Source organism: Schistocerca nitens, chromosome 1, assembly GCF_023898315.1.
Source record: "Schistocerca nitens isolate TAMUIC-IGC-003100 chromosome 1, iqSchNite1.1, whole genome shotgun sequence".
Classification (NCBI taxonomy): domain Eukaryota; kingdom Metazoa; phylum Arthropoda; class Insecta; order Orthoptera; family Acrididae; genus Schistocerca; species Schistocerca nitens.
In genome coordinates, this window is record NC_064614.1 from 262,317,348 (window position 1) to 262,329,828 (window position 12,481).

The window sequence follows — 12,481 nt, forward strand, 5'->3', positions numbered from 1 at the left end:
GAGTTAGTCATTGGGCACCGAGGGTGAGGTCATGGCGGCTCGGCGGGGCTCCACGATTTTCAGCTGTCGGAGAGACCATCGACGGCTGTCACACGTGACACACCTGACCTAGCCCACTCGGACTTCCACTTGTTTCGGCCATTAAAGGATGTCATTCGTGGAAGTCATTTTGAGGAGGTGAGTCACACAGTGAAGCATTGCCTCCGCCACCAGGACAAGGATTGTTACCGACGGGGCATACATGCTCTTGTTTCGGGCTGGAAGAAGGGCATAGAATGGAATGGAAATTACGTGGAAAAACAGAGTGTGTAAATAAAAGACCATTCTTTCGTGTGTGTAATTCTCGGTATGTCTGTGGTGTCACCGCCAGACACCACACTTGCTAGGTGGTAGCTTAAATCGGCCGCGGTTCATTAGTACATGTCGGACCCGCGTGTCGCCACTGTCAGGATCGCAGACCGAGCGCCACCACAAGGCAGGTCTCGAGAGACTGACTAGCACTCGCCCCAGTTGTACGGACGACATTGCTAGCGACTACACGTACGAAGCCTTTCTCTCAATTGCCGAGAGACAGTTAGAATAGCCTTCAGCTAAGTCCATGGCTACGACCTAGCAAGGCGCCATTAACCATATATGGAGAGAGTCTCACTTGTATTATCAAGAGCGATGTACCGCAGAAGTGAATAAAAGTTAAGTATACGAGAAGCTCCGTTCTTTTCTTTATAGCATTCATAACGTATCCTGTTCCAGACTTAACGCAAGACGGCTTGAGTTGACGCGTGCCCTTTCGGCTAGCTCCCTTGTGTCTAGACTGTCTTGTCTAGACACAGCAATGTCCAGTACAGAACTGTTTAAGAAAAAAATGCGGTGCATTACTTTCTGGACAACCCTCGTAGAACGAAAGTCAGGAACACTAAGCATAGCTATGTGTCTATACCCTTTTATTCAAAAATCAGCGAGTGTGAAGGGTAATTTGATTCTTCGTACCAGTACACTGCTTGAAAGAAACTCAAAGTATAAATCAGTCTAAATGAGTACGACACTGCTTCTCATAAAATGGTCTGTATTGTTCATCCAAATATAGGATCATTGATAACAAGTCTTTTTTTTCTTTGCTTGGTACTGTTTTCCCTTCAGTTCCTTTGAATGTTACATTTCTGATGTCAGAGACGTCCACTTTCCAACTTCGCTGTAGGCTTATTTCACTTCTGTGACTCTGGAATTCCTTGCTGAAAGGCGAACCATAGTTATATTTCAGATCTGCAGCTTTTTTGTTGCTACCCAGGAAAGGGCAGAAGACTGAATATAGATGAATTTTTTTTCGGTTAACTCCTTGACTTCAAATTTGTTAGAATATGTACCAGATCCTGCAATATCATGGAGGTCTTCAGGTGCAAATGCCTTGCACAGCGTCTTCCTCTTCTCGAAGTTCCTACCGCACGGCAGATAGCTATGGCCAGATACTAAGAGCATTTTTCCAATGATGTCAGAGACTTCAATTGACGTAAGGTAAAAAAAAGGAAGATTATCATTCTGTTTTTTTATTCAAGTCAAGTTCTGCGTAAACAAGTGAACAACATAGCAAAGCTTCCATCTTGTGATGAATGTATGAACTAAACTAAGCACAGTGGCACATAACAGTTACTTGGGTGCATTTGCAACGTTTCATAGATGGATTGTAATGCGAAAACTGATTTATTTAAAAAATAATACATGGCAGGTTCTTTAGTTAATTTCTCTTGCTGTTCATGGATATTCCGATATCAGTCGCTGATACGTAAATAGGTTCATATTAATGATGTAAATACCTACGCTTCTGCGGCCAGTGTCAATGTTATTAAAATCGTTCTGCATGTAATGCAACATCATCGTATAAAATACTTAAAATCTCAAAACACTAAAATAAGAGACATTTTGGTCATGTTACAGAGAACTACCTCACGGCATGTAATCGCTATAACATGACCTAAAAGTCGAATATTTCACGCTTTTTAATATTTTACCGGAGGAGACTACAATACACCCAGAAGGATTTAAATGAGACTCATATTCATGTGCTGGATATACGAAGACGATCCTAGTATAGTGAGAAGTTTGTACAAATCCAGAAGCTCTAGCAGAAACGTGAGAAAGAAGTGGAATGCCCAGAAAGTGGGGGAGGGTGGGGAACGAAGTGAAGCATCACATGGTGAGTGTTTATTTCACTGATTACAACAACAGTCAAATCGTGAGGAACTTACTTGAGTGAGCACATTTATCAGTGTGACAGCTCCCCAGTATAGTGTGTGTGCGGGCACTGATTCTGTTGGGAAGGATGTCTTAAAACTATTGTGTCCTCCTCTGAGGTAAGCTGGCTGCTGGAACTGATCTTTGATATCCTGGTTACTGTCACTAGTACGGAGTTGACACCCGAACTTGCACCACACGTGTTACATCTATGGTTGATCTGGGGATCTTGCGGGTGGCAATAGTACCTCAGCATCACACAGTCAGTTGATTCTGACAAGTGCCATCCGTAAAGACCTTCCCAGCACCGTGATATGTGACGAGCAAGGACAAGGGATGACGTGGAATGTAACATATGTCACTGGCGTCGGGTATTTTTTTTTTTTTTTTTTACTGGAGAGTGCTGGATTTGTGCGGCGCTTGATTCTCGTTGTAGATGGCTGAGTAGGCGTCTAGGTGCAGGCATGCAATCCGACAGTCAGGCGGAGATGGTTGGTTGGTTGGTGGATTGGGGGGGGGGGGGAATCAAACAGCGTGGTCACCAGTCCCATAACACTGGGGAAAGAAATCGACCGTGCCCTTTCACAGGAACCAGAAGCGAGTTAGGGAAATCACGGAAAACCTAAATCTCAGGAGGAGGTGGGTCAGTCACATCTTGGGCTGCGATTCTTATACACACTTGTTTGTTTACGCATCTAACTAAGTGGGGCCAAAGTAAAGTCCGTCCTCCATGGTCATATAACCAGCCAGTGCATGCAATTGTATCATAAAAGGTAAGAATTAATAAAATAACATCTACACTAATCCTCTGCAGACAACATGTCACTCAGTCTATATTAAGTAGTATAATGAGCACTGTAACACACAAATGTGCATAAATTTATTCCAGGAACTCCCAGACAGAATAGAAGAACTGTTCAACGAGGAAATCGTTCAATTTAGACTGGAAAATGCCACTATTGCCGTTATTTTTTAAAAACGCTTGTAGCTTACTGAAAATGGATGCAGCGAACTGTACGCCTTTCTGCGTAAGATTCATGGAGGAAAGATCGAAATGCATTTTGGAATTCTGCCTTGCATTGACTAAATGATAGCTAAGAATTCTTGGAATTAAGCTCATATTTTTTCCAAGAAACGGAACGATGTTAAAGAAAATATGTACTGAGAGACCGATGTCAGAATTCGCAGACAGCTGAACACGGGTCAAGAAGAGGTTCCTGAATTTACACAGTGTCTTCAGAGCTAGTTCAAGAACGTTGGCGCTCTCAAACCCTTCCCCCCCCCCCCCCCCGCCCCATACATTAATACGTTTCCTTGAACTTTTCGGAATACCATTAAAAATAAATCAGAAGCTAGTGATCGACGTGATTAGTTCTCTGAAAAAGATATAGATTTCTGAATGTTATTCCCGCGCAAAACGTTAAAAGAAAGAGTATTTCATTTCCCTTCCAAACATTTAGTGATATCTTTAAAAAATTTTTGCGAAACCAGAAAGAACAGAATCTACTGTATTGCTCTAGCTACAAAAAAAATATGCTCTTTGCTAAACTGAGAGGAAATAATGAAAATGTAAAATTTCTGTTACTTTAGTTTAGTAATGGAATTTTGTAGTTCCTTAAATTAATTATTATTTTCTTTCCATTGGAAAAAGTGGGCCAGAAAGAGAAGAAAATCTATTATGATATGAACATGTTAAATATAAGACATTGTTTAACCACGTAAATTGAGTGTTATTGTGTTAACAAAAGTATTTAGTAAAATACTCGAATTTTGGAACATTTGCCATAATACAAGCTAAAAATTGATAAACACGATCGAAATCCTTACGTGTACAATTGGAAAGGAAAAAAAATTTGAGAGTGGTAACCAAAGAGAAATCACGCGGTGGACCTGTACTCGATCACTGGTGATAGCATGCATTAAACTGACACGATCATTTCTGAAATGGTGCGAGATAAAAGTAATTTCAGCAAGCTGGGAAGCATACGAGATTTATTCTTTACTTACGTCCGAATATTTCAAAAAAAATTTCGTCATTATGCGTACAGGGTGGATCACACTTAATGGTAACTGACAAAAGTGAAAGTAAACAATGGAAAACAAAAACTTTTAGCAAAAATTGATTTTGCAAACTAGATATATTCCAGGTAGTTGGGAATCTGTTGTCATGAGGTGCCACTGACTTCAGCGTTGTCCTGATTAGTAGAAATGTATTAGGAATGGAAACGTTTCGATTACGTCTCCATCTTAATGGTTTCAAATTTCGCCCTTGGTCCACTTTAAATTGTGTTTACGTTGGACCGTATAAAAGAAAAATATATGGCATAATTATACTAAAAGAAGTGATCTGTTGACAGAACACAAGGTATCAAGGCGTCATCAATTTAGTAATGGATTGAAGCGTGTGTGTTTGGGACGAGGGCATAAATTGTAGAGGGAGACCTAGCCATGAATACGATAAGCAATTTAAAACGGATACAGGCTGAACTAGGTTATTGAGAGGCGAAGAGGTTTGCATAGGATTGACTGGCGTAGAGTGCAGCATCAACCCAGTCTTCAAACTGAAGACTAACAAGAACATTGTTTATGAGGCATGTGTACAGTTTTATGAGGTTACACGAGCACGTTAATTTATAAGTTACGCAGTAAAATTCAGAGATAACATTTCAGCCGTATATCTCAAAAGTCATTCATTCGTAACGGTAGTCAACAGTAATGGAAAAACATTCTAAAACCATAAGAAATAGATATCAAAATGGAAAGGAGATTTTGGTACCCCCAAGCCTGGTTCTTTAAATTAACATTTATTCCGAAAACTATAACAGGCTATAATCAGTTCCCAAGTTGCGTCTAATGTGAATCATGTCGCATTTTTTACAAGAAGAATACCTACCACCATCTGATAGATGGCGTCCACAATGTTGTACATCTCGTCTCTGGTAATGTAGCCATCATTATCAACGTCATATAACCTGAAGGCCCCTGTAATGAAAAGCAATGACATTCTCAGTTAGACATTTCTATATAAAAATTAAATAATAATATAGATACATTAAAGCCATTTTTGGTGAATTTGTGGAAGCGTGATTATTGGATATCTGTTGGTGCAGAGACGTCAACACTCACAATGCAGCTTCTCGTCGAGGTTGCCTCTGGACGTGATGGACAGGGCCCGTATGAACTCTTCGAACTCGATGGATCCGTCCTGTTGAAAGGTTGAGCTTTAGTTCGTGCAGGCAATGTCTGTTTATTTTTAACAGATTATAAACATTTTACGAAGAATGCACGTTTGATCTACTCATTTGTTATTTTATTCAAACTTCATACTACAACTGTGTGCAACACTTAAGGATGAAAGTAAATTTCGCACGATATGACACTATCAAGTAAAACAACTTGACGGAAATTTGAACATACACAGAAGAAGCTGCTACACTATACTACAGGAGGTATTGAAATAAATAGCAATGAAACGAACGGAAATGACACATTTGTTCAAAGACAATAACGTACTACAGTAGGCCGTTCCACTCCTCCACCAGCGCGGTTCACAACTGGTGGGTGGTCATTGGTGCATGTGGACGTTCTGCAATACGTCATCTCACACCTGCTCGATGGGATTTAAGTCGGACGAACGGGCAGGAAAGTCCATTCGCCGAATATCTTCTCGTTCGAAGAGCTACTACACCTTCGCCGTTCAATGCGCTGGGTCATTATCATCCATAAAAATCAAGTCAGGGCCGAATTCAGGCTTTAAAAGAAGCACATGGGGAAGAAGTACAGTGTCACAGTAACGGTGGCTGGTAGTTTACCTTGTTCAAGTATTTGGAGGTCATTAAGCCCATGTAACGTTATGACTCCCCACACCATAACTGCTGGACCACCAAAATGATCATGTTGGACAAGTCTGGAGGTACCACCATATGGCGAGATGTAAAAAATGGCTCTGAGCACTATGGGACTTAACTTCTGAGGTCCTCAGTCCCGTAGAACTGAGAACTACTTAAACCTAACTAACCTAAGGACATCACACCCATCCATGCCCGAGGCAGGATTCGAACCTGCGGTAGTAGCGGTCGCGCGGTTCCAGGCTGTAGTGCCTAGAACCGTTCGGCCAGACGAGATGTAGGATTCGGTAATACACTCAGGAACATTGTTGAACCAACGCCTTTGGACGGTGCCTTTATCTTTATTGATGACAACGCCGTTCCATATCGAACCGCGCAGGTGGAGCAGCTCTTGGGACCAGAAGTTATTCGGCGAATGGACCGGGCAGCCGGTTCCCCGTACTTACACCCCATTGAGCAAGTGTGGGATGGGTATTGCAGCACGTGTACATGCACCAACGACCATCGAGCACTTGTCAACCGCAATGGTGCAGGAATGGAACGCTCTACCTCAAAAGCTCCTTACCAGTTGCGGCCAGTATGGGACCACGTTGCAGACAATGCGTTGGCGTCCGTGAAAATCAAACAGCCTCTTAAGAACCATGTCTCGCAATTTGTAATGTATCAGCGAACGACAGTGTGTTTATTATCTCTGAATAAACATGTTAGTTCTGTTTGGCTAATTGCGCATTTCTTTTAGTTACCTTCTGTGCTATACTTCCACAGTTCCTCTATGCAAATTGGCAAATTGGCTGTCTGAGCTAGGCTAGACTATAGACTAGTGAAGTGGAATCGAAGAGCACAGAAATTTCTATTTAGGCAGTTATGGATTAGTAACATCGGCAGCTCGACCTGTTATGAAATCAATTTTTGGTAAAATAACGAATAGTGCAGGTACCACATTCTTCTTTGAGACGCAACGAAGTCTACTGCGTCCAACAGCGTAAACGTTTAACGATATTGCAGGGCCTGTGTCGTTAAGAAGAAAGATGGAATATTCCTTCGGGTATATGGAAGTCTACGTCTAACCGTGACTCGTGCATGGATAGCGGAAGTGGTTAAGCCGACTGCTCGAGTGAGGTGGGAAATCTGTGTTCGACAACGATGCTGCACAAATTTGCATTGCAATCATTCCCTTATATAGCTGATGATTGTTCCTATTCGCAACTGCGAATACATGTTACGTAAAAGTTTTAACTGAAAATCACAAGATGATTACTTGGAACTGGGAAGATATATGTGAAAATAGAGGACCTGGTAAGCTGTGTTAAAGGCGATTGGAACGCTATAGCAACATCGAATATCTTTCCTATTATCCTGTCCCTACTTCTTGTTAGTGTTTCTCATATATTCCTTGCTTCGCCGATTCTGCGAGGAATCTCTTCACTCCTAATCTTATCAGATCAATTATCAACATCTTTCTGCAGCAACAATGTTCGAATAATCTTCTTTTTAGGCTGTGCCCGCATTGCCATCTATATATTTCCTTGTGGACGTATTTGTGTTTCGTTACCTAGCTACGGTTTCCCTGATATCTTGGTAGGCGGTTCCCTTGCTGCGCTTCGAGCAGGATTTAAGGGCAGACGCTGTTCACACTTGACATCTGCGTGCTGCGGGTTGACTGTTTTGAAGGAGTCCCTCTGGTCGCGGTCTGGGCTTGCAAGCCATGGAAGTCCACTATCCCCGTTTGGATGGTGGATGTTTACTTTGAGGAGCAGCCCGCTCCTACTGGAGAGTTGCCGCATCTGTCGGCTTGTGCGGCAGCAGGCCACAGGCTGCAGTTAACTAGGCGGAGGTGGCCACGTACTCTGTCCTTAATTCTCCTAACCCGGACGCAAGAATAACGGTGAGTGCCATTTCTTGTGAACGGTAAGCTGGTCGCTGTGGTTCGTGAAAATCCTTGTGATTTTACTATTGAATTTCGTATGATTTTGTTTTGCCATATGCGGCTAGGGCTTATATTGCTGGCCGCTGTTTTGGCCGAACCCTTAACTTCGATCAGCATCATATCAATAGGGGAGTGCCAGAGTTAAATATTTATTTGATTGTAAGAGGGCTTCTGTTTTACCTTTTTCTCTTTGTGAGAACCTGGCATAGAAAGTTTTGCTTTTACTAGCACTAGTAATGGGTGCGGTCTCTTGTTTCGGGTACTTTAATTTTTTTAAAAATATTCTACTAACTCTCAAGTAATATGGAAATGGAAATGAAGTCCCATGCTTCTTGACGGAACGTAGGGGAACGATGCGGTCGACCCGCACCGCCGTAGTGGCAAGGTCCTAATGGCGATGGTTTGCCGTTGCCTTCCCCCGGCCGTAATGGGGATGAATGATGATTACGAAGACTACACAACAACACCCAGTCATCTCGGGGCAGATGAAAATCCCTGATGCCGCCGGGAATCGAACCAGGGACCCCGTGCTCTGGAAGCGCGAACGCTACCGCGAGACCACGACCTGCGGACCTTAAGTAGTATAGAAACTCTAATTTAAATTTGTTTATTTGGAGAGTTACCGTTAGCTTAATAGTTCGTAATTTTTTAAGATAAACTTGACCTCTTTGGCGAATAAATATTGCTCATTTTTTATGTTAAATTTATGTGTCTCTGGTAAATAAATACCTTGAAAGAATTATGCTGAACACCTTACCACTCCCAGATCTTGGCTCCATACCGTCTAGTGAGACGGTTTTTCCACAGCCCATGATACGTTATCGTCCAAAAGGGAGGAAAATTAGAGTTTAAAGTCCCATCGACAACGTGGTCATTAAGGACGGGACACAAGTTGGGCTTCCTGAAGGAGGGTGAACGAAATTGGCTGTGCCTTTTCCAAAGGAACCACTCTGCAATTTGCATGGGGCGATACAGGGAAAACACAGAAAAACCAAATGAAGACGGCCGGGTTTGATCCGTCGTCGTCTCGAAAGCGTGTCCACTCTTCTGGCCGCTTCCCTTGGTACTAGCATACTATGCTGACTCCAAACGTACATTCTCAGCAACTTCTTCATCAAATTAAGGCCCATTTTTTATGTAATACACCTTTTCGCTAGGAAAAGCCTCTTTTTCCTGTAGTAGCATTCTTCTTATGTCCTACTTGCCTCGTTCGTAATGTGTTATTTTGCTACCACGCTAGCAGAATACCTTAATTAAAACATGTCGCTTATCTCATTTGTAATGTTCCTCATTACTTTCGTCTCTCTCCAATATACTCTCAGTCATTATACTGCACTCAACAGATTGTTGACTCCGTTAACACGTTCAGTAGTTACTTTTCATTTTCAGTGACTGTAGCAATGTCATCACTGAATCTTGTCATTGACATCCTTCCACCCTGAATTCTGTTCCCGCTCCTGAAGCTTTCCTTTGTTTCCATCATTACTTCTTCGATATATACCCGTAGATCCATTCAACAGATTTGAACTTCCTTCTCATCTTCACTGAGGCCAAAAAGGTCAAATGGCTCTGAGCACTATGGACTTAACATCTGAGGTCATGAGTCCCCTAGAACTTAGAACTACTTAAACCTAACTAACTTAAGGACATCACACACATCCATGCCCGAGGCAGGATTCGAACCTGCGACCGTAGCGGTCGCGCGGTTCCAGACTGAAGCGCCTAGCACCGCTCGGCCACACCGACTGGCCATAAAGGCCATCAGCGAATCTTTAGCACTGATATCCTTTCACTCAGACATTTAAACCCCCACTTGAAGACTTTAGTTCCTTCATTGCTTCTTTGATTTATAGGTTGAACAGTTGGTGCGAAAACTGCATCCGTCTCTTATATCCTTTTTCAATCCCAGCAGTTCGCTCTTGGCCTTCCATTCTCGTTTTTCCTCTTGGTTTTTATAAGTATGTATATTACTCGTCATTCTCTATCGTTCACTCCCATTTTTCTCAGAATTTAGCTGTCTTGCATAATTTTGCAGTGTCGCATGTCTTTTCCAAGTCTACAAATGCTATTATCTTGTCTCAATTTTTCTTGAACTCTACTTTCCTTGTCATGCTCAGCATCAGAACTGCCTGTCGGGTGCCTCAACGTCTCCGAAAGCCAGACTGAACGTCATCTAGCATCTCTCCCATTTTGTTTTTCCTTCTGCTGTAAATTATTGTTCTCATCAAGTTGAATGTATGAGACGTTAAGCAGACTGTTCGATGTTCTCGCACGTCTGTACCCTTGCTGTGTTCGGGTTGTCCGGATGATATTATTAAGAAATTCTGACAATTTGTCTCTAATCTCACAGATTCTACTCGCCAACGTGAATGGCCGTTTGGTTGCCACTTCTCTCAATTATTTAAGAAATTCTGATGAAATGTTTTCTGTCCACTCTACACTATCTGATCGCAAGCCTTCCAAAACTCAGTAAACTGTAATATTACATATCCTATGTTTTCCGAGTCGACTCCCATTTCTTCTTCTATCATGCCATAACACAAGTTCATCCTCCGAAGAGATATTCAATTTACTTTTTGTACCCACTTATTCCTCTGTTATTAACAGATGGATTCACATTGTTCTCTTAATGCTGAGCCTTTCCTTTAATTTCACCTACTACGTTTTTGGCAACTGCCTTGCCGCAGTGGATACACCGGTTCCCGTGAGGTCATCGAAGTTAAGCGCTGTCGGGCGTGACCGGCACTTGGATGGGTGACCATTCAGACCGACATGCGCTGTTGCCATTTTTCGGGGTGCGCTAAGCCTCGTGATGCCAATTGAGGAGCTACTCGACCGAATAGTAGCGGCTCCAGTCAAAGAAAACCATCACAACGACAGGGAGAGTGGTATGGTGACTACACGCTCCTCCTAAACGCATTCCCAGCTGAGGATGACACGGCGGCCGGACGGTCCCGATGGGCCGCTTGTGGCCTGAAGATGAAGTGCTTTGCTTTAACTATTATTTTGACTTTTCTATACTCTGATAGAGTATTTTCGAATACCGCTTCCTTTTCTACTTTTCCGCATTTTTCCTGCAGGCATCTCCCCTTAGTTTCCCTATGCTACGAATTAATTTCATTCCTAAGTAACTTATATTGCCGTATTCCTGCCTCGTCCTTAACTTTTTTGTACTTCTTCCCTACTCCATTAATTGAAGAATCCAGTTATTCGAGCTTTCTTCGCTGTTCCTTCCTGGTGTGTACCGATACCAAATTGGCGTCCGTAACCTGCGACCAAGCGAGTAGAAGTCTGTCGCCATATTTCTGTTCCAGAAGTCTCAGCCTCGACACTAAACTAAGTTTGGTTGCCACAAGTCTAGCTCCGCTATCTACTGCAGGAGCTTGAACGCTGTCAATGCACCATAGCATGAGGGGCAGACCATCGCAGAGGGGACCTGAGTTACACAGTTCCTAGGCTTCGTACTGCGCTGTTTCAGCAGTCTACGCGGACAAAAATGATGTCCTGTCACAACATGGCCAGGTCGAGTGGCCATAAATACAATCGGTTCCAGCAACGCGATATCTGTCATCATCTATAGCCAGCATACCCTCAACTACTACTACATGCTGGCACCGCTAGCCATCGTACTATGGGCTGTGCCTATTCCTGGGAGCTAAGCTGTTGCCTTCCAGCTGAGGGCCAACTGTTCGTTGGCTTCACCGGGTCAGGGTGCCAACTTGTGTCCTCCTGTCGCGTGTTGGGATGAGCAAGCACCGCCGCTTAGGGCCGGTGAGGACCTGTGGCGTGCTGACTATAGTGGGACGACGCCTTCGATTGTTGTATGAATTCTGACAAATAGAGTTGTTGTTATTCTCATACTGCCTCTGACTCCCCGATCACCTCTACCCTGTCAACCATCCTGAAATATGAGCATGACCTCCTTCGGGTTCAAGCCATCCTGAGCTCTCTTCACTACATTTATCTGTCCAACTTCTGTTGTCGTCCTTTTAAAAAACGTCTATTACTCTTCATCTAAATCGTCTACTGAGGTATTGATTATCGCAACCTCTACAGCCATCTCTTCCTTCCTATGTACGACGGGCGTTCAATGAGTAATGCAGCTCATTATTTTTCAGAAAACAGGATGGTTTTATTCATGATTCAAGTACGTCATGTGATTTCCCACTCTCTTGGCTATAAAACCCTGTTTTTCAAATTAATCTCCGTTGAATGCGACGGCCTTACGCCACCTTACTGAGAGGGCATGTACGCCAGCATTGTAACACTGTAGTGGTCCACGTCGGAGCCAACATCTCGCTGCATCAGTAACGTCCCCACCACCTACATACTGCTCCCCGCAGAGTGTTCCTTCATTGGGCTAAACAGATGGGAGTCGGAATAAGCGAGATCAGAAATGTAGGGTGGTTAGGGGTGAACAGTCCTATGCAGTTTTACGAGCCCCTTCGGGTTCGCAGAATTTTATAAGGCCTTGCGTTGT

At 43.1% G+C, this 12,481-nt stretch overlaps 1 protein-coding gene across 1 annotated transcript in view; it reads right to left on the reverse strand.

Moving 5' to 3' along the window:
• Positions 1–12,481, reverse strand: part of LOC126242208 (frequenin-1) — a 315,167-nt gene that overhangs the window by 7,697 nt on the left and 294,989 nt on the right. The window contains exons 5-6 of the mRNA XM_049948073.1: positions 5,353–5,431; positions 5,120–5,208 (exon numbers count right to left, since the gene is read on the reverse strand). Of these exons, the coding sequence (XP_049804030.1) occupies positions 5,120–5,208; positions 5,353–5,431 (168 nt within the window). The remainder of the gene's footprint in view (positions 1–5,119; positions 5,209–5,352; positions 5,432–12,481) is intronic.